This window comes from Polyodon spathula, chromosome 13, assembly GCF_017654505.1.
Source record: "Polyodon spathula isolate WHYD16114869_AA chromosome 13, ASM1765450v1, whole genome shotgun sequence".
Lineage (NCBI taxonomy): Eukaryota > Metazoa > Chordata > Actinopteri > Acipenseriformes > Polyodontidae > Polyodon > Polyodon spathula.
In genome coordinates, this window is record NC_054546.1 from 18,744,990 (window position 1) to 18,767,289 (window position 22,300).

Genomic DNA, 22,300 nt, shown 5'->3' on the forward strand with positions numbered 1-22,300 from the left:
CTCTCATCTCAATATGATTGTATTGTAATGAACAAACACAGAAAAAGCGTCAAGGCAGAAAGACCAATTATGCGAGAGACCAAGCTATTTATACAGGTAACGTAAAAATAATAAAATGTAAAAATAATAATTATAATATACAGGCTACAGTGCCCTAGCATAATAAAAGGAGCATTACGTCAGTTGGTTTGGTTTCAGTTGCATTGTGAATTCTAACGTCATTGCTTTCACACTGGCCAACTGAGGAGGAAACGCATTACAGTTCCCCTTCAGTTGAGCCAAGACCACTCTTTTAGGTGAATACTAGTCCTCTTTGGCTTTCTAGTTACTGTTATTTCCAAGTATGTCAATTTATCTCTTGCAATTCTGAAAATACAGACTGCAAAAAGTGTTTCTCGTCAACATTTCTTTTTAAGAGCTCAATTACTGCCATGATATCCATAGACGCGGGCTGCACAGGATCAGGGTGTGTTGTTCTGTTACAGCTGCTTCCTTGGGCAAAGATGGACCTGCTTGTAGGGCCTGGTCGTCTTGGAATCTTCCATTATTTTCTCTGCTTTTCTGGCAGGTTTCGGTGTAGTCATAGTTGTTCAGTACTGGCATGCTCTTGGGACTTCCGGGGAAAAAAAAAATTGTAAAAATGCTGAAGGTATGAAAAACAGCAGAGCTCCTCGTTAGCGCGTCTACTCCATACCACGCTCTCTAGCGGCTTTGAAGAGAAGGGGAGTGCGGGCCAGATATATTGTTGATTAACCAATCCAGTTTGTGCTACAAATCCACCGAAAACTATTGATTCGTCAACAAAACCACCGTCAGAACAATTCAACAGTAATTTCAACTATCAGTTAATTATAGTATTCCACATTTCAAAGCGTAACACTTATAAAAAGGGGCTTGCGAGTTCTGAAAATTTAATACAATTATACACTAACATAATGAAGAAAAAAAACCTGTTTTTTCATAGTTACAAATTCACTTCCACATAAACACTACCCCTTCGAATTTGTATTTCATATTTCTTCTGGACAGGTGAGGACCAGCAACAATCTCTTTCAATTACATGGATATAGACATAAAAACTCACGTTTTGCATTTCTTTCAGACAAGCTTACAGCCCACTTAAAGTATTTCTTAAAAACCGATCGCTGGCAAGGATATTTAGGACTTCATCTGTTTTAGATTTGGCAAAACAAATCTAAAACTTTACTCTCTATTCCTAATTCACATCCCTTTGTGTTTTGTGTTTTTTTTGCGTTTTTATTTTTAATGCCACATTCATGTTCTACATCTAAAACACAGTCCACATAGAAAGTGCGATTTCAAACTCAAATGAACTCAAGACAACATTCGCACAATGAGAGAGACAATCATTTTACTGTTTGAAGGGCAACAAGAGGAAAAACCATATCTAATTATCAATTTGAATCTCATTACATCATGTAACAAATTATTATTATTTTTTTTTTTTGTTCCTGGGTAGTAAGTGTTATTTCCTAATTGCTTATGCCTCAAAAGTATGGAAAATGGCTATTATTCCCCACAAACTTTGCTTTTGTGACCAGGACAGTGATAGTTCAAAATATCGCTATTTCCAATGGGAAAATGGGCAAATGTGTGTCTTCGTTCACATAAAGTCAGAAAAAAACAACATATGAATCCAAATTAACATGTATTTATACTAAAGTAATACAAAAATGACTACAAAAGATTTAGAAGTGAATAGTTTTTCGAGATTTACAATTATACTGTACATAGTGTTATCAAAGTATCAATTAGGAAGACATGTTACATAGTGTTATCAAAGTATCAATTAGGAAGACATGTTTTAAGTGTATTAGTAAAAAAATATTCCACAGTAGATTATTAGCTTATGACTGTTTATCCCTTACATAAATGTGATGCTGTGGGCAAACGTTCAAGCTCTTATGAAGTCTGAGTTTTGGTTTAGTTCACAAAACCAGTACAATTCACTCTGGGTGTCTCAAAAATGCTATGGATTGGATTATTGAACCACTCCCTCGTTCAACAGCTTCATTAAAGTAGTTCACTGCTTTATGACCTGGCTGGAGGTTTAATTGCTTCAATTAAAACAATTAAAGAACATGCATGGAACAAAGACCTGGCCAAGAAGGGCCAGAGTTGTCCATTCCGAAGCATTGCTGAGCTTGATTAAAGTCATTATCTGAAGCCAGCTGTGTAATTTAAGTTTAAACTATTTGCATGAAAAAAAAAAAAAGCTACACATTTTCAATTCCAGTGCTTTTGGTTTGTTGTAAATGCTATGCTGGTTTTCATTCCTTCTTGACAGTGCCATTTTAACGATGTGCCTCAGATAAATACAACAGACAATCAGCTTGCTTTGCCAAGATACAGAATATCAAGTAAGATAAAAGTAGCTGCTAGGAGTCAAACTAACTCTGCCAAAGCATAGCACAGTCAATTAGAGACCATGACCTGTTCTGGGAAAACAGGACACTTATTCCAATAGTCTACCAGTCTACAATTGTTGAATTGATTGTCAATAGTGCTGCCTGAACAGGTTATTTAATGTGTTGAATAATTAGAAGTCAGAGTACTTCTCAGCATGTTAATGACACAACTTTTGAATAATTCACTGTCAGTGCTCTAAAATCAGGTTTAACAACCAAAACTATTTTCCTACCAGACTGGCTATTGGTAAGGCTTCACAGTAAAGGCAAATGAGAGAGAAAGTTCACCTCCTGAATGAATTAATACTACCCCAAATCTCTATTTTAAAATAAACAAATCCGAATGAATGAAAATTATATAGATATACACACACACACACACACACACACACACACACACACACACACACACACACACACTGGTAAAACTGAAATAAAAATTGAAGCTAAAACTGATATATATATATATATATATATATATATATATATATATATATATATATATATATATATATATATATATATATATATATATATATATATATATATATATATATATATATATATACTATAATATATAATATATATGATATATATCATAATTGAATATATAATATTATAAATATATACTATATATATATATACTATATATATATATCAAAACCAATTTGTGTATTATATTATATCCAATGACAAGAAATTATATATATATATATGTATATATATATATAAACACACACTAATATATTATATATATATAATATAACACACACACATATATATATATATATATATATATATATATATATATATATATATATATATATATATATATATATACATATACACACACATATACATAGATAGATACACACACACACACACACACACACACACACATACACACACACACACACACACACACACGTTACATATGTTTTGATGGGAATTATATCTTTATACAGGATGGGCCCGATCTTCAAAAGGTTTGCGCACCACGCAAAGGGGTATGCGCGTTGCAAATGGCCGTTGTGCCGAAATTGTGCCAAGTTGCCATATTCAAAACTTCCTTTTGTGCGTCACAATCCATTCTGCGCTGTGCAAAAATAAAACGTATGCATCGCGCAATATGGGGAGAGTGGCCAACAATATGCGTGAACCAGGTATATTCGAAGGTATGCGACAAGCACAGAACCAGGTTTGTGACGCGCAGAATAAGGATTGTAAAAGGACTGCGTTAACTCTGCACACACTACCATTCCAGCACTGACTACAAACAGGCAACAATGGGAAACGTAGGAAGCATGCAGCATGTCCGTCGACGTGCGGATGTGAATGATGCAAGGCACACCCAGCATCAGCAATCCCGACATAGGCAAAGATATGCTGAAAGGGTGCACCGGCCTCGGCACACATATGAGGAGCTCAGCAATGAGCAGATCATGTCCAGGTATTGTCTCGACTCATCTATGCTACATGCTGCATGATGACCTGGCCAGAACAAACCTGCGCAGTCATGCCCTGTCTGAGCAATTGGTAGTGTCTGTCTGTATGTGTATCCTGGCTACCGGGACAGCAGTGTCCCGCCACTTCGTTTCATAACTATGTTGCTGCGTCGTGCTGAGGAACATATTCAAATCCCCAGTACCAGAGCAAACAGTGAGGAGATAATGCAGGGTTTGTATGAGGTCGTGCACCTGCCGCACGTGGTAGGTGCAATTGACTGCACCTATATTGCTATCCGGGTACCTGTTCCAGTTGTCCTGTTCCATCAGGATTCCGGTTGTATTCGGAATAGTGGGAAATTTCAACAGCCATTCCATGCCATGTAAACAGGGTATTCCGAATGAATCCGTTCGTATTCTGGATACCAGTATTCCGAAAACGTGATACCGAATACCCACTTAGTATTAGGATACTATCGGAATGCTAGCCCTTCTAAACACCTAAACGAGTCGTCGTTTTATAATCTATAATATATAAGACAACAACTTTTGTGCCCATCAAAGCCTTTGCAAAAACTGTGCACAAATATATTAGTAAATGTATGACCCCAAACTGGTTGCCGACTATGCAATATTTTCCTTTTTTTTTTTTTTTTTTTTTTTTTTTTTTTTTTTTTTTAGTAGATCAACAGTCAATACCAGGAGATAGACAGATAGATAGACAGATAGATAGATAGATAGATAGATACCCTAGCCAAGCAGGCAGCAGCAAGTCAATCGGACAACAAGAACAAGTACACAATAAAATACAATTAAGACACAGGCAAATCACATTTAAAACAATAATCAAAATACGCAGAAGTACGTAACTCAACTACTTAAAACAGTGACAACTCTCACAGTCACGAAATCATGCAGTTTACTCTTAAATTGCAATAAAGATCTGGGTCTGTAGCTTTAGTTTGGGCTGGAACTCATTCCAGGACCATGGGGCATAATAAGCAAAGGATCCTTTACCAGCCTGAGTACGCACATTTGGGATTTTAAAATGCAAAAAAAAATGAGATCTGAAGCTATGGTTACTATGGGAAGCTATAAGTTATTCATTTAAATAAGTACATTCATATAATATTGAATATAGCCTTATATAACAGAATATACCAGTGCTTCAACCTGTGTAAAGCCAAAGAAGTGCAGCCTACCAAATCGCATAATATACAATATACAAAGTATTAAATCTTGCATTTGTATTGTACCTCAATGCTGCATGATATAGCGAGCCCAGTTTACCTAAAGTTGACGGTGATGCAACCCTATATACTGTATCACCATAGTCAATTTGCAGCAAAAACATACAAGCAATAATCCTCTTTTTTTTTTTGTTTCCATAACATATATAACATGTTCATACCATAGTGACGTTTATAGCGTATTCCCATGCCCAACAGATGAGTGCGGAAACATGCACTCACCTCTGTCCAGCACACTGCCTTCTTTCTGTTCCTTTAATACGGTCCTATCAGCATATAGAAACATGAGATGCGAATGTATTCTAGGTGGACATTCAATATGCACATAGCGCAATCAAATCTGAATTGGGCGAAAGCCCTAATTTGTCTGAATATACCAATATCTGCACCATAATTGCAACGCGCTAGTTCCAATAACTGTGCTGGACAGAGGTCGGAGTAACAGTCCACTCTGGAGTTGGTTACAATAGTACAGAACCCCACCCCCCATCCGCAAACACCGGATGGGTGGATCAGTTATGTGTTTTATCATTAAGTATTGTATTGATATGATGGACAGCGGTAGTGTGTTTACATGTACAGTTCTATGTGTCCATAACTGCACCACAGACATATCGGCATCCAACGTGTGCCATCAAAATATAGAAATGAAGATTGATGGAAGGATGAAGAGGGGAGGGGGGCTCCTGCCTGTCTAAGCTGTGTGTTATCTTGTGGCCTGTTGCTTTATTTCAGATTGCTGCTTATTACCGGTATAGGGGTGGGCAGCCACACTTCGGACAGCCAATCACCGTCAGGGCACTCTTGGTCTGAAAGGCATGCTTACGTTTTCCTAAAGCCAGACCGGCGATATGATCAACCAATCAAAGACCTGCATTTTCTCTGCAGCAGTCCATTCATAAGTTAGCTGAGGCGGGACAAACAGTTCTGTTAACTTTAATTTCTGGCTGTTTATGCAGCTGTCCAGTCTGCTGAATGTCGATGTTGCTAATTGTACAGAGACTGAATTGAGAAATCACAGTAGGCTACAATTAACATTTTAGGGGTGTATTCAGAATTATTATTCTTAAAAGAAAAAAAAAAGTGGTAACAAAGAATAATATAATATAATGTTATTATATTATAATATAATATAATATAATGTTATGTACAATGGTAATTGTACATAACATATACGTTTTATCCAATAAATATTTTGTTGTTTAAAAACAAGGCTTTTAAAAGAGATTTTCCTTTTTTCCTCCTAACCCCCAAGTATAGGGGAGTCTGCCCCCTGACCCTTGGACATCATCAGAAATGTTAGAAACCTAGCACCAATATGTGACTCTCCTGGGTGGGTGTCTCCTTTGATTAATCATTTATTTATTTTTTACCTGTCTGTTGTGAAGTTGTCGGTCAACATAAACTTGTCCTTCGGTGATGTATCCAGTCAAGTCAGGGATAGGATGGGTAATATCTGTAAAGAAACAAAAGCAAAAGATTAACAGGGACTCCAAACAATTTGGAAACACGGCAGTCAATACAATGAGCCAATTTTTTTTTTTTTTTTTGCGGGGGGGGGGGGGGGGGTGGGGGTGTATTGTGCGACAGATGACTGTTATCCAAGGCCTTTTGAAATGTTTAGAGCTCGCACACACAACATTTTAATCATTATATGATTGTAGAAAGCTGCTCTGTACAATGTCATTCACTGTGTTCTTCAAGGTGAGCAATTAAACTGTACTGATTCTAAAATGTCGCCTTCCCCAGTGACTCCTGTTGCCTATTCTATAAAATGAAAGGTCCCTGAATTCCTACATCTAGGGCTCAAAACCCCTATTTTTTTCAATTAACAAGAAAATGTAGCTCATTTTGTTGCATTCTTAGTTTGTATAGTAACGACCAAGGGATATTTTAAAACAAACCTGACTCTAAAGTTAGGTAAGTAGATAGAAGCTGTCGTGTCGTGTGTCCCCCGTCCCGCTTTTAAAAATGTCTGCTTCAAGATTACTACCTGGGTGTGTTTAGCATGTCAATATATTCTTTGAATGTAATTAAATGGCATGGTATTTCAATTCTGTTGCTCCAATGCTGAGTCATCATTCTCCAGACAAATTCAGAGAGACAGGTAAAGGCAGATTTATAAAAAAAAAACAAAAACAAAAAAAAAACGCTATATTGCAACACAAAACGTTCCAATGTCATTTTCTAGCAAAAACCACTCAATGATAGCAATCATGAAAACAATTTTGTAGCTGAAATTTTGCTTTTGTGGATGAGGGAAAAAAGTTACAAGAAATAGATGTCTACAATTATTTCAGCAATATTTTTGCAAAAGTGAAAAAATACCAATTCAAAAGTATTCATACCCTGACAGGAAAAATTAAATTAATAGCTAGATGGCACCTTTAGCAATAATCACCTCTTTTCAACGGCTAGGATATTTGTCAATGAGCTTTTGGCATGATTCTTTAGTGATTTTTGACCATTCTTCAATGTAAAATTGTTCCAGTTGATTCGAATTCTGAGTACTTCTCATGTGCACAGCCTTCTTCAAGTTCAGATCAGGTCTTTCATTAGAACACTCCTGAACCTTGATTTTATTCTTTTTCAACCATTCTAAAGTAGATTTTGAGGTGTGTTTTGGATTGTTCTCGTGTTGGGACGTCCAGCTGCGCTTTACACTAAGTTTTGTAGCAGAGGGTTTCAGATGATATAATATCTTTTGGTATGCTATGGAATCCATTTTACCATGTATTGGAACTAAATTTCCTGTGCCGCATAGACGGATATTACCACCTCCATGCTTGACAGTAGGTATGGTGTTCTTTTCTTTGTATGCCTCACTAGACTTTCTCCAAACATAACGACTATTGGCGTGAACAAACAGCTACATTTTTTGTTTCATCACTCCACAAAACCTTTGACCAGAACTCATATCATTAAGCAATTATCCTTGTGACGTTTTCCTAATCGTGGCTTTTTCCTTGGCCTGCAACCATAGACCTTAACCATGCAATACTTGACCTATGGTTGAAATGGAAACCCCAGTTCCACCTGCAGCCAGTTCACTTTGAATATCGTTGGCAGTCAATCTCCGATTGTTAACAACCTTCCTCACAATTCTTGTGCTTGTTCTTGGTGAAAGAAATTTTTGCTAAAAAAGATTTTCCCTAACATTCTTTGTTTTCGAGAAATTATAAATTTCCATTGGGGTACGTAAACGTTTAACTACTACTCTGTGTGTGTGTGTGTGTGTATGTGTGTGTGAATGTACATATATATATATATATATATATATATATATATATATATATATATATTTTTTTATATATATACACACACACACACACACACACTAAAATGGAATTCAAAGCAATTTAATCTTTAATATTACAATATGTGAAGTCACCTTCAAATAAGCTTACTAATCGGAAGTCTTAAACATATCAAACTGTTAAAATTACCTCACTGAAAAGACCAACATGCTGTGAAATACAAACCCTCTGAAAACTTGGAGGCAACTCATTTACACACACACACACACACACACACACACAAAAAAAAAGATAACTATAAATAAAAAAAAGATTTATATTAGAAGCTAAAACGGTAAATTGAAACTGTTTGCACTGAAGCAAAACTAAAATAAATAACAGCGATAACGTTTTGGGTCATTGAGTAACTTATGGGGTATGCATTAACTACAACCTTACATTTTAACTGTAATTTCACTTTGAACTACGGACAAAAACTTGGGTGTTATAACAAAAACTAAAAAGTTATTCTTATTTGCTTTATTGACCACAAACAATATGGCTATGAAGCAAATACACAGAAACAGAACATTTGGTTTTAATTCCAATGCTGAAGATGGAAATATACTTGTCTATATAAACAATAACATTGTATTCCTATATAAATATAAAGCATCCTGACTGTCTCCAAACACAGAATATTGTATTTATTATAGATTTACCTTCCAAAAATGTGGTTGACGGATGGGTAAAATAGATAGAATAGGTTGACGGTGCCAAGACATTCAGAATCCAAAATAAAAATTCAATGGCTTATTCACCAGTCACAAGCACACATTGCAAGGAAGTCAATTCAAACATAAGTTCTCTTTTTTTTTTTTTTTTTTTTTTTTTTTTAAACTAAGACTTGGTCATGTGTTTCTGGCAATTCCCAGACAGCCTAAAATTAGCTGGCCCAGCATTCTCTAATTACTGCCTGCAGTACATTCACAAGTGACCATTGAGAAGCCAGGAGCACTGATCTTAGTACAATTCTTTGGCAAATGTTTCAACTATGAATGTTCAGTAATAAGGCCAACCGCCTATTAAGGCCACATTTTGTTGGTCCCTTGAGTGGTCTCAATAGCAAGGTTTGACTGTATTATACAATACAATACACTTTTACATAGTGTTCTTCATGCAGAGCACAACAGGGTAAAAAAAAAAAAAAAAGTCACTGGCCAATCGATCCAGCTAAAAAATAAGCCAATGCAAACAAATATGTTTTCTAAATTTGATTAATGTGGTTTTTAAACCTGATTAGAAAACTCATCACCAAAACAACTGATCCACAACCACACACATCACCAAGTCGACTCACCATCATTAGGCATGGTAAGGATGGGGATCTGTGTAATTGAACCACTTCTGCCCTCTACTCTCCCGGCTCTCTCGTAGATCGTGGCCAAGTCAGTGTACATGTACCCAGGGAACCCTCTGCGACCAGGCACCTCCTCACGAGCTGCCGAAACCTTAAAAAAAAAAAAAGAGGAGTCAAGCGCCAATCCTGTTTTTCTGGGGTTAATTAACGGGGCGGGGTATTTAAGTATTACCAACTATACCACACCCAACCGGTTGCTTAAATCTTGGTATCCCAGAATCCCTTTTTGGTGTTTGTTTCTAAGCAAAATGAAAATTCAAGAATTTTGTTCACTTGAGCAGGAATAAGAGCAACATTTGAATTAGGCGGACCAGTCCTAGTGTACAGTGGTACCACAAAACATTACTACAGTACAATAGCTTCTTATACTTCTAGAGCGGTCTGAAATAAGGAGTTAACCTGCACCTACATGTAGGTCCCCAGTATTCAATTCCACCGACTGGTTAATATGGAAAGCAGAGATTGTTTTCGGCAAAAAAGCCGTGTTACTACGAGGTGTAACCTTCGTTCTGGCCTTCAATTTCATTCAGGCTTTCGAAATTGAAAATGTTTGCATTTCTCTCAACCACTTAGCGGATGTTATAAGAAAGCTTTCTTGAAAAGACTAATGTAATGCATGGGCTCAAATGGAGGTTTCATCGGTGCATTAAGCACTACATTTAATCTCCAGTGAGGGACTATATCCTTTACCGGTGGCCTAAGCCTTTCAAAAATTGACCCGTCAGTAAATTAACTCCTAGGGAGACAATCGATTTTCACATGGTACACCGAAATGGCTGCCAAATAGACCTGTAGAGTAGAGGGAGATTTCCCCTCATCGAAAAAGTCCTGTAAAAATTGCAGTATAACTGCCATAGAACACGTAGTGGTTTCGCACCCACGAGCCAAACACCACGTCTGAAACACTCCCCACTTGTAACCATAGAGGCTGCCCTGGCATTTTGTAGGGTGTTGATCACCCTGTTTGATAACCCCAAATGGCTCAAATGCAGCAGTTCAGTGGCCAGACACAGAGCTGTAGGCTCAATGGGTTAGGGTGCCACAGGGTACCCTGCACCTGACTGAGCAGGTTGTGGCCCATCGGCAGTTCCCATGAGTTGTATCAAAGGGGAGAACTAAACTCTCCTGGGCCAGTATGGAGCTATTAAGAGCACCTTCTCCAAGCACCGCAGAAGCAGCGGAAACGTATAGGAGTAGGAGCACTGGCCACTGGCCATATATACAGTGCCTTGCAAAAGTATTCAGACCCCTGATCAATTCTCTCATATTACCGAATTACAAATGGTACATTGAAATTTCGTTCTGTTTGATTTTTTTTTTTTTGGTTTTATGTTGGGAAAAACCCCTGTGCTGTGGAAGCTCCCAGTTTTTGCACCGATGAAAGAAATTGCCCTAACGAGGACACAATTACCTTACCATTCGTCTCAACCTGTGAACCATTAAAGTTGCTGCCACATTTTCTGGATAAAAACCCCACTGTTGAAGGATCATTGGTAAGGCTGTGAATCTGAAGGAAAATGAAGACCAAAGAGCATTCTACAGAAGTTAGAGATAAAGTAATACAAATGCATAGATTAGGGAAAGGGTACAAAATAATATCCAAGTGTTTGGATATCCCAGTGAGCACAGTTGGATCAACAATCAGGAAGTGGAAGCTGCATCACACCATCCAGGCACTGCCAAGAAAAGGCCGTCCCTCAAAACTTAGCACTCAAACAAGAAGGAGACTTGTGAGAGAAGCCACAGTGAGGCCAACAATCACTTTGAGGGAGCTACAGAGTTCAGTGGCTGGGAGTGGACTAATGGTGCACCAGTCAACCAAAGACCAAGATAGAGCTTTTTGGCCAAAACTCAAAGCGCTACATGTGGCGCAAACCTAACACTGCCCATGCCTCAAGACACACCATCCCTACAGTGAAGTATGGTGGTGGCAGCATCATGCTGTGGGGATGCTTCTCATCAGCAGGGACTGGGCATCTTGTTACAATTGAAGGAAGAATGGATGGAGCAAAATACAGGAAAATACTGCAAGAGAATCTGCTTCAGTCCGCTAAAAAACTGAAGCTTGGGAGGAAATTTACCTTTCAGCAGGACAATGATCCCAAGCACAAGGCCAAAGCAACATTGGAGTGGCTCAAGAACAAAAAGGTGAATGTCCTACAGTGGCCCAGTCAAAGTCCTGATCTCAATCCCATTGAGAATCTGTGGCACTATTAGAAAATTGCAGTCCACAAGCGTCGTCCACCCAACCTGAACAACCTGGAGCAAATCTGCCAAGAAGAATGGGCCAAAATCACCCCAACACTGTGTGCAAAGCTGGTACATACTTACCCCAAAAGACTTAAAGCTGTTATTGCAGCGAAAGGTGGCTCTACCAAATATTAATGTGTGGGGGTTGAATACTTATGCAAGCAAGATATTTCAGTTTTTTTTCTTAAAAATATTTCCCAACATAAAACCAATGTCACCTTACAATAATTGATTTTGAGTTTAAGTGTTTTAAAATAAAATATCAAACAGAACGAAATTTCAATGTACCATTTGTAATTCAGTAATATGAGGACCTAGTATAAGTCCCCAGACTATGAATGAAAACGTTTTCAAGATGACATATACTCTCTGAGAGAGAAGAGAGATAGATCTCTCAGAATATATATATATATATATATATATATATATATATATATATATATATATATATATATATATATATATATATATATATATATATATATATGAATGAGAGAGAGAGAGAGAGAGAGATAGAATATATAAATAAACACAAAAAGAAACACAGTAAATAATACTGTAAGTCAATAATTAGACAATTATTAAACAGTATTTGCAAATAATATTCTATTATTCTACTGAACAAGTTACAGATTTGGTGTGCTATGATCCTGGGAGGGACGGCAATAGAGCTGCAGGCTTCCCGTGGCACACAAGGCCGTGCTGGAACTATACAGAAAACACGCTAGAAATAATAATTTTTAAAAACAATTGCAAAAACAAGTATTTATTATCAATTCTCTGATGTTAACCAGGTTAGGCTGAAAAAGAAAATGACGACATTGTCAGGGTGAGTAGTGAGTTAATGTTTGGGGGGGTGGAGCAGCACTATGTCACCCTCCTCTGATGAGCGTCTTTGGTATAAAGTTTTCAGGTTCGGGTGTCTTGAAGGGGAACATCCATTTTATAATGGTTAATATTCCCTACTTCAAAAGGAACCTGTACAAATCCCATTTGTTCTTACAACAAACTGGGCTGCAGCTGGTTCCATCTGCAATCTAGAATCCAAGCTGCATCCGGACATTACACAGAAGCCAAAGATCACTTTCTGATTTCCACGTTATTGGCCATAGTTCTTGTTTTTATGCAACTAAAACTAACTGTTATTCTTTTAATTTTTATTATTATTTACATTAAAAAGTAACCCATTGTCACATTTTGTTGAAAAAAGTAACCATCTGTGGACAACTTACTGAAATGTTTTTTGTTGAATTGCTATGTATTATTTAATTCACCAAATGTCCTATTTCCCAGGATAGTATAACATATTCAAAGCCTTTTTTTTTTTTTTTTTTTTTTATAAATCTGCTACTGATTTCAAATTGCTTTCAAGTCTGTCAGCTTTTAATGTGGCTTAGAGAAGCTAGCCTAAAATTCTATGATAAAAACAGGGTTTGAAAAGGTTGTAGGATTGCTTGAAAAAAACAGGAGCCCTAGCTATAATGTAAACTATGGCTGTGAATATACTCATAATTTTCTAAGAAAGTGCCTTCATCATGTTTTATGTTACGTATTAATTAAATGGAATAAACACTTTAAAGCGTGTTAATTACACAACACAGTGTACCTTCATTTACCAGTATGGATTACCAATCAATAACTAACTGACAGTGTAACTGAATACAGAACCTGTCGTGAACTAATTTAACCTACTCACATTCTACCTGTGGTTATTTGTCTTCCCTTTCTTTTACCCGTTTGGTATAAAATCATTTTGATTTCACTTTAAAAAGGCCATAAAATTGTGGGATTGTAGTTCTGGGAAGGATTTAACCTCTGAATAAAACATGACAATGAATACATCTCCCCATATACACAGTGGCAGATAATTCAGCTCTCAGGAAAGGTCATATGTATGTGACACATTTGTGGCATTTTCTAGTTTTGTCAGTTTACAGCCTTGGTAAGGAAGTATGGCAGTAAAAATGTCAGTGTGTCTGGTGAAAAGAAAATTAACTTCCAACAGACTCAATGAAGATGCTCGTTGTCATTGACTGGTTCTCAGTTGTACTGGGGATTGAAAGGCAGCTTTTCCCTAATAGAATCACATTTCAAACAAGTTTCTGACAAAATTGCGCAAAAAGGGGATTTCCTCAGGAAATTGAGTATTTGCACAACCCTAATGTAAAACAGCAAAGTATACATTTACCTCTCTTAAAGCCTCAGCATAGGAGCTCATGTCTGTGAGAATAACCAGGACGTGTTTCTCACATTGGTAAGCCAGGTACTCTGCTGTAGTCAGTGCAAGGCGAGGAGTAATAATACGCTCAATGCTGTCAAAAGGAAGATCTTGGTTAGATGCAACTACTGACACAGAATGGACTATTCTGGAGCAAAACTTTCAATGTATACTATTGAAGAAAGCACACAAAAATAAATCAGGATTTTGATTTAATGGTATTACATTCAATCACAATGCTAGAACAAACTGAATTGGCCCATTTCTAAACGGACCGAATCGTTACTTACGTGGGGTCATTTGCAAGATTTAAGAACAAGCACACATTGTCCATGGAGCCATTTTCCTCAAAATCGGACTTAAAGAAGCGAGCGGTTTCCATATTAACCTAAAGCACAAGCAAATTCAAGGTCATAAAACAAGGCTTTACAAGAAATACCTCTTATAAAAATTAAAAATAAAAACAAAACAAAAAAAATGGTTTCGTGGTTTAGCTTTTTTCCGCCCATGTCCTCTATTCCAGATGTAGCCCATTTATCCTGTCATAACAATGAGTCTCTCTTCACGTTCACTTTCTGCATTCATGAAAAAGGGACTGCATCTGACCCCACATAGTTTCAACAAATAAACAAGTGGGTAAACATTTTTATTCAAATTACATTTATATAAATTCAAGCAATGAATAAATATGTACCAATACTGTAAACAGATATAAGGTCTGTGATAATGATAAACCCTGTCAGAATAAATACAGCCACCCGTTGCCTCCATAATTAACATCCATGTACTGTTTTCCACCAGGTGATTTACTATACCTCTTAAAGTAATTGTAGCTAACATTGTAGTTCCATACATATTCTCTCCTATGCACATGCATTCATTATATTGTTTCTCAAATGTGCAGCTTTGAAATAAATATGTATTTTCTTTTTAAAACGTGATCTTGATACAACTAGCTCAAATAAATCTGTGTTTGCAAGTTATGCTTTTAGACTTGCACTTCATTTCCCCTGGAGGGTGGCATCCTTCCTGTCAATAACCAATTAGCTGGTTCGCCTATTTACTGACATCCCTTCAAACACTAACATGCTTTCACCCAGAAGACACAGCTGGAGCGAAATGACCAAGAAAGTAAAGTAGCAAGTGACTTCCTGGAAGGGAAGACAAGCACTGGGAATGTTCTTTAACATAGCATAATAACAGAAGTCAAACTTTAAAATTAAAAAAAAAACAATACACCCTATTTGTGACCTATGTAGCTAGCGGCAATGCAAAATGGGCAAGATTTATGGAATTATTTTGGATACTACAATTACTTTACCATCACTAAGAGATTGATTTTCAAGCTAAACCCCACTGGCACAAGCCACAGCTGGATTGTTTTAGAGCATTTCATAACACTTGGGTGGTTATCCATTTAAAAAGAAGTCTTTGATGCAATCCAGGAGTGCTGTAAAATGCTCAAATACAATCCAGTTGTGGCATATCCCAGTGAGGTACAAGTGGATACCTTTTTTCTTTCTTTTGTAGGAATTTAGGAAAAAGTTACATTTTGGAAAAATGAAATCCTGATTTTTAATATGTTTTAATAAAAAATAAATAATTTTTTTTTTTAAAAATGGGGAAAGCTAGTTTAAAATAGTTAAAGCAGTGGTATTTGTATTCGTAACTGTTTAGATCATTAAAATGGACTACTATCTGTCCCAGTGGTGCTTTAAAGTTAACTCAACCAGGTTAAATGACACACATACACATTTCATCCTTTAGCAAGCTACACAAATCCCTCCTTCTCTTCCTTTACTTACACCCATAGCAGCAAACACAATGGCAAAGTTATCAGCACTGTAGTCCATAACATCTTTCGACTTTTTAACCAGGCCGGCTTGACGGCAAATCTGGGCAGCAATCTGTCAAAACACAACAAACACACAGACAATGATTATCAGAGTATATATAGCACTGAAAGAAAATGGGTTTTAAAAGCAAAATGTGTTTATTTGTATAGGAAAGTCAAACTTGACCCATAAGGAAGTCGGTTTGCTTACACCTGAAAACCACCTTTAAAGAATGGAGCAGTGGTTTTTCAAACGAAAAATGCACTAAACAGTACCCCAGAAATCACCTTTCAAATACCCATGTAATTTCCAGACAGCCAGTCTCATCTTCACTACAGAAAGACAACCAAATCAATCCTACCCTCGTAAATAGCACCCTCTTTAAAATGATACAGTCAGCTTGGTAAATTATAATGTCATTTCACCTCCTTAATCCTGCCACTCCTTAAATTAGCTGCTGGGGTGAGAAGCAGGACATAAGGAGAACTATCTGAACAGACTCCAATTATTACCCCTCTCCTTCCCCTTCAACACTCAGGTGGTCCACACTATCTGGTCAAAGAGGTCATGGGTGGTCTCTACAGTTCACAGGAGACGCCCAAAGGTCATCAATAGGACCACATCTCGGCTGCTATGATTATATCATTTGATTACATTTTGCAATCAATTTAGTTGTATCTAACAATTTTGGTCCATTAATGCATTATTTAGCTATAGAACGATTATTTTAGTTACACTGAAATCAGACTGGTTTGTGTTTGAATTGGAATAGTAACACAGGTTTAAAACACTGAGAATAATGCCTAATGTTTTGATTGAAAAAATAACAGCTTGCTATTGAGAAATATTTTGTCAATTATCAGAATAAGCAAAGCAATAATCAATAGACTAGTTGACAATATTTTAGAAATACTAATACAAAAATGCCAAAAAATAAAAATATTTCTAAATGTAGCACTTGAGTGTTTAATAGTTACTGTATGGATAAATCAAGATTGTTTCAAGTGTAGTCGGTGTAGCTTATATTTTATTAGTTCCATTTAACAGCAGCTAGAAAGCTAGGGTGAAACCATCAAACTTAATTCACTTACCACCTGTTTTTAGACTCAGTCCCCCAGTGGTGAAAGGCACTTAAGGCTAGTGAATTAGCTCACGCTATTTTCTTGTTTTTTTACTGAACAGGTAAACTTAAGGGCCTATTCGAACAGAACACATTCCCTTCATTTAAAAAAAAAAAAACAACAAAAAAAAAAAAAAAAAAAAAACACACCACACACCGACCACCTGTTTGGAATTACAAGCAACTGCTACAGAAGGCCCATACTGACATTATGAAGCCTCCACTATAACAATAATACCTAGCCAGCGATTACAGGTGTCAGTACCATGAAACAGGTAGGTCATTGTGAGACACATTCAAAGGATTGCAAGCAGCCTCTCCAACATCAACACACAGTTAATCCAAACTGGACAGGTAAGGGTACCAGTAGAATGTCCAAAGAACTTGGCCTAAAAAGCCACAGTACATTTTCTAACAACTGAAAGTGTGTGTGTTCCATAGTGTATTATTTTTCCTATTTCAATGGCCAGCATGCAGCATTGACAACGACTGTGCTCAGCTTTGAATTCAGAGCTCCCTGCAGCAACAGCAAACAATTTACTTAATTAAATCTATCATTATAAATAAATGGTCAATTACATGAGGTATAAAAAAGAACACACAATGGTTCTTCATGGGTAAAGCATAAATAGTCAAACAATAGGTCCCAAAGAGCTTTACAAATTGAAAACAAAGTATTCATTTTAAACAAACTTAATAGTCATGCAATCACCATAATGAGAAAGAAACGTCCTATTGGAAATTAGCACACAAATGTGCATTCAAATTCATTTTAATGATCAGAGCTTGGGACACCACCGAACGACAGTTATTGAGAAGAAAACAATGTGAGGAAAAGACTTTAACGCAATGGGCTTAGCCTTGACTGGTTTGTCAAGTACCGTTCAACAGTAAAAACATACACAGACACACACACACACACTCACACAACCTTAACAGTTTAAAGGGAGCAGAGGCTATATTTTTTTACAGATTATAAGGCAGAACATTGGTAAGTCATTCTCCATGTCATGCAGTGCAGTCAAATCAATTGATCCATATTAAAACAGGACCCTCTTGATAATGTTACTTTTTTTTTTTTTTTTTTTTTTTTTTTTACAGCCAGAAATACACTAAGAAACTCTGCACTACTAGATAATACATTTATACAACTTACAGTAGACTCAAACTAATCCAAACTGACATATAATTCAAGCCATGCTCAAATAATGAAATGCATGTTGATAGCAGCTGTAAAAGTTCAAAATCATAATTCAGTGAAGAGTTTACAGCAGTCTCTGTATTTTTAGGATCCTCATTAAAAAAACTTGGCACCCTTCGTGTCTGTCTGTCTCTATAAAATGAGCACAATAACTGCCGTGACTTTGTACCAACCTTTTACCATACACTTCTAACCTCCTATATTTCAGATTGGATTTGGCTATAATCCAATAGGACCCTTTCAGTACAGTAGAATCGATCATATTTGGTTCCAGGGGTCCATTGCATATGTAAAAATATTGTATCTCAGAGGGAGCTGTAGTTGCTTTATTAACATTAGAAATTAACAGGCACATCGGTGTGTCAAACACCAAAGTATGGTACTGCGCGTATACTACACAAAGAAAATCTGTGACAATGATTTTAAAACAAAGCAATGTAATACAGTATTTGGCAATTTACAAAATAGCATTCCAAAAAGTGTTCTTACCAGCCTTTCTCAGTCTATGCTAAGGTAATCTGACAGGTTATTTTGCACAGTGCATGCTAACAGGAAACAGAAACAACAAGAAAGCAAGCATACAAACACAAACTGTGGGAGAAAAAATGTGTTTCAGCTTTTAACAGACAGACCAATTCTATGAATCCCTTGCTTTCTTGTTTTCTTTTATTTAACATGGTTAAACTGGGCAGTTCCATCAAGTGAATGTAAATAAAAAGTGAAACTGAATTCTCGATTACAGCATACCTGGTCTCCGAGTCTCTCATGTAAGCAGCTTCCAGCTAATGTACAATACCAAATGCCCCATGCCCTCTACTCATGGGAGAGATCCGTCCCTAGTCCTACTAAATCAGAAGCATTAGTCTGCAGGACAAAATGTAAGAAATCTGGCTAAATTTACAAATTCACTTTTCAGTTTTAGAGCCAATTTAAAAACCTGTCCCTTCTCAAATGTGCACAGTGTGCCTCTTTATATTTTAGAAATTTTCCTTTTTCATTTGGGGGTTGGAATTTTAGAAAAAAAGCGAGTAAAAAAACGTGTACAATGCGGGAGGCTGAAGGAAGGAGGAACACACACACACACATATATATATATATATATATATATATATATATATATATATATATATATATATATATATATATAATATCATTATATATATATATATATAACTGTTACAACCACTTTGTTAAACTAACAAAACCACTGTCCCTTTAACCTCAGTGGATGTTACATTTTGCACTTGATAATGCTTTTGTACTTTACTGCCTGGGACTGAAGCTTTCTGTGATCCATATTGCATCATTTTGTGTTCTATGTTCCCACGAATGTTTGTTAATTAAAATGATCATTAACAGCAGTGAGATTTAATTATTATCACTCGCATGTGATTTCTGTCGTATGGTACATGACAATAAAGGCATACGCAGTTTAGCAAGCCTCATGCCCAGCTATGATCAGCAAAGAAAAAAGCTGACAAAATGTTCAGACAAGTTAACTAATTCAGTTCGAAGACACTTCCGCATTATCGATTGGTACTAAAAGAAAATGTGTAAATTGAAAATAAAAGTAAGTTAGGAAATATAATTGCGCAATTAGCAGGTTCCTACAATGTTGTGTACAGTGTACTCACCTATTTCACACTGTGCATGTGATTCGTATCAAATTAGTTTCATGCTGGGCTTGTTTGTATTTCAATATCTCATAGGGACCTCAAAGCAACCCATGAACACACAAGTGGGTCTCATCGGGGCTAAAAGACTGCCCTGTAGTGTATGAACTATCCTTAAGAGTCTAGAAAATATAAACCGTGTTCACAGCGCTGCATTGGTGCATAACCGTAGAACTGTAGAAAAACAATATAGGCTATATGGTTCTTAAAAGTATTATCCCCCTTGGACTTTTCCACATTTTATTGTGTTACAGCATGGAATCAAAATGGATTTATTTAGGAGTTTTTGCCACTGATCAACACAAAAAAGTCCATAATGTCAAAGTGAAAAATAAAATCTACAAATTGTTCTAAATTACAAATATAAAACAGAAAAGAATTGGGATTGCAAAAGTGTTCACCCCCTTTGCTATGACACACCTACATAAGCTCTGCTGCAACCAATTTTCTTTAGAAGTCACATAATTACTTGAATGGAGTCCACCTGTGTGCAATTAAGGTGTTTCACTTTGTCACTTGTCTATGGGAGGTCCCATAGTTGGTTAGAACATCGCCTAACAAAAAACTACATCATGAAGATGAAGGAACATTCAAAGCAAATCCGGAATAACATTCCTCAAAAGCACCAATCACGGGTAGGATATAAGAACATTTCCAAGGCATTGAATATCCCTTGAGCACAGTAAAGTCCATTATTAATAAATGGAGAGAATATGGCACAACTGTGAACCTGTCTAGAACAGGTCAGCCTCAAAAACTGAGTATCCGGGCGAGAAGGGCACTTGTCAGGGAGGCCACCAAGATGCCTATGGCAACTCTAAAGTTAGTTAGGAGTTACAGTCTTCCACGGCTGAGCTGGGAGACACTATGCATACGGCAACAATAGCCCTGGTGCTTCACAAAACTGGCCTTTATGGGAGAGTGTCAAAAAGAAAGCCATTGTTGAAAAAATCTCACCTGGAGTTTACCAGAAGGCATGTGGGAGACTCTGAGACCAAGTGGAAGAAGATTCTATGGTCTGATGAGACCAAAATAGAGCTTTTTGGCCTTAACACTAAGCGTTATATTTGGCGCAAGCCGAACACTGCACATCATCCTGAGAACACCACCCCTACTGTGAAGCACGGTGGTGGCAGCATCATGCTATGGGGATGCTTCTCTGCGGCAGGGCCTGGAAAGCTTGTGAAGATAGAGGGCAAAATGGATGCAGCAAAGTATAGAGAAATCCTGGAGGAAAACCTGCTGAAGTCTGCAAGAGACCAGGAACTTGGGGAAAAGATTAATCTTCCAGCAGGACAATGACCCCAAACATACAGCCAAAGCCACACTGGAGTGGCTTAAAAACAAAAAGGTCAATGTCCTGGAGTGGCCCAGTCAAAGCCCCGACCTCAATCCAATTGAGAATATGTGGAAAAAGTTGAAAATTGCTGTTCACCAACGGTCCCCATCCAACTTGATGGAGCTTGACCAATTTTGCAAAGAAGAATGGGCAGATGTGCAAAGCTGGTAGAGACTTATCCAAATAGACTCATGGCTGTAATTGCTGCCAAAGGTGCCGCTACCAAATATTGACTCAAGGGGGTGAATACTTATGCAATCAGTTATTTTCTGTTTTGTATTTAATTTAGAACAATTTGTAGATTTTATTTTTCACTTTGACATTATGGACTTTTTTTGTGTTGATCAGTGGCAAAAACTCCTAATTAAATCCATTTTGACTCCATGTTGTAACACAAAAAATGTGGAAAAGTCCAAGGGGGGTGAATACTTTTGAGAACCACTGTATGTAATAACCGCAGACAGCTGGACACACATTTTTACATGGCAGCTCCACAATCTGGAGAATATATGTTTCCCTCCATAATGAAATATAAAGTGCAACGCCAAAGACATCGAATATAAAAGCTTTTTTTTTTTTTTATGTAATTTTCAAGTCTGCAAAACATAAGTGCCTTATTTTGGTTTGAAACTGGAAAATTAATGGTTACGATGCACAGGCATGATGGAAAATACTGTACAGTGACTGCATCTGTATTTTTCACCTTCTTTTTTAAAAAAAAAAAAATTGCGTAAACTCCACGGCCCAACATATATTTAAGAAAAATAAAACCATGCTCAGTTCTTCTCAGTGCTGAGAAAGAACGGGCTGGAAATGTCCGCTCCCAATGCAGAGCCAGATTAAACAATATGCCAATATCACTATTCACTACAATATGCACAGGG

General features: G+C 36.9%; 1 protein-coding gene across 1 annotated transcript in view; it reads right to left on the reverse strand.

Annotated features, from left to right (window-relative positions):
* LOC121325646 (V-type proton ATPase subunit B, brain isoform-like) overlaps positions 1-22,300 on the reverse strand; it is a 54,466-nt gene that overhangs the window by 4,782 nt on the left and 27,384 nt on the right. Inside the window, exons 7-11 of the mRNA XM_041268481.1 lie at positions 16,054-16,155; positions 14,539-14,636; positions 14,219-14,342; positions 9,721-9,871; positions 6,498-6,580 (exon numbers count right to left, since the gene is read on the reverse strand). Of these exons, the coding sequence (XP_041124415.1) occupies positions 6,498-6,580; positions 9,721-9,871; positions 14,219-14,342; positions 14,539-14,636; positions 16,054-16,155 (558 nt within the window). The remainder of the gene's footprint in view (positions 1-6,497; positions 6,581-9,720; positions 9,872-14,218; positions 14,343-14,538; positions 14,637-16,053; positions 16,156-22,300) is intronic.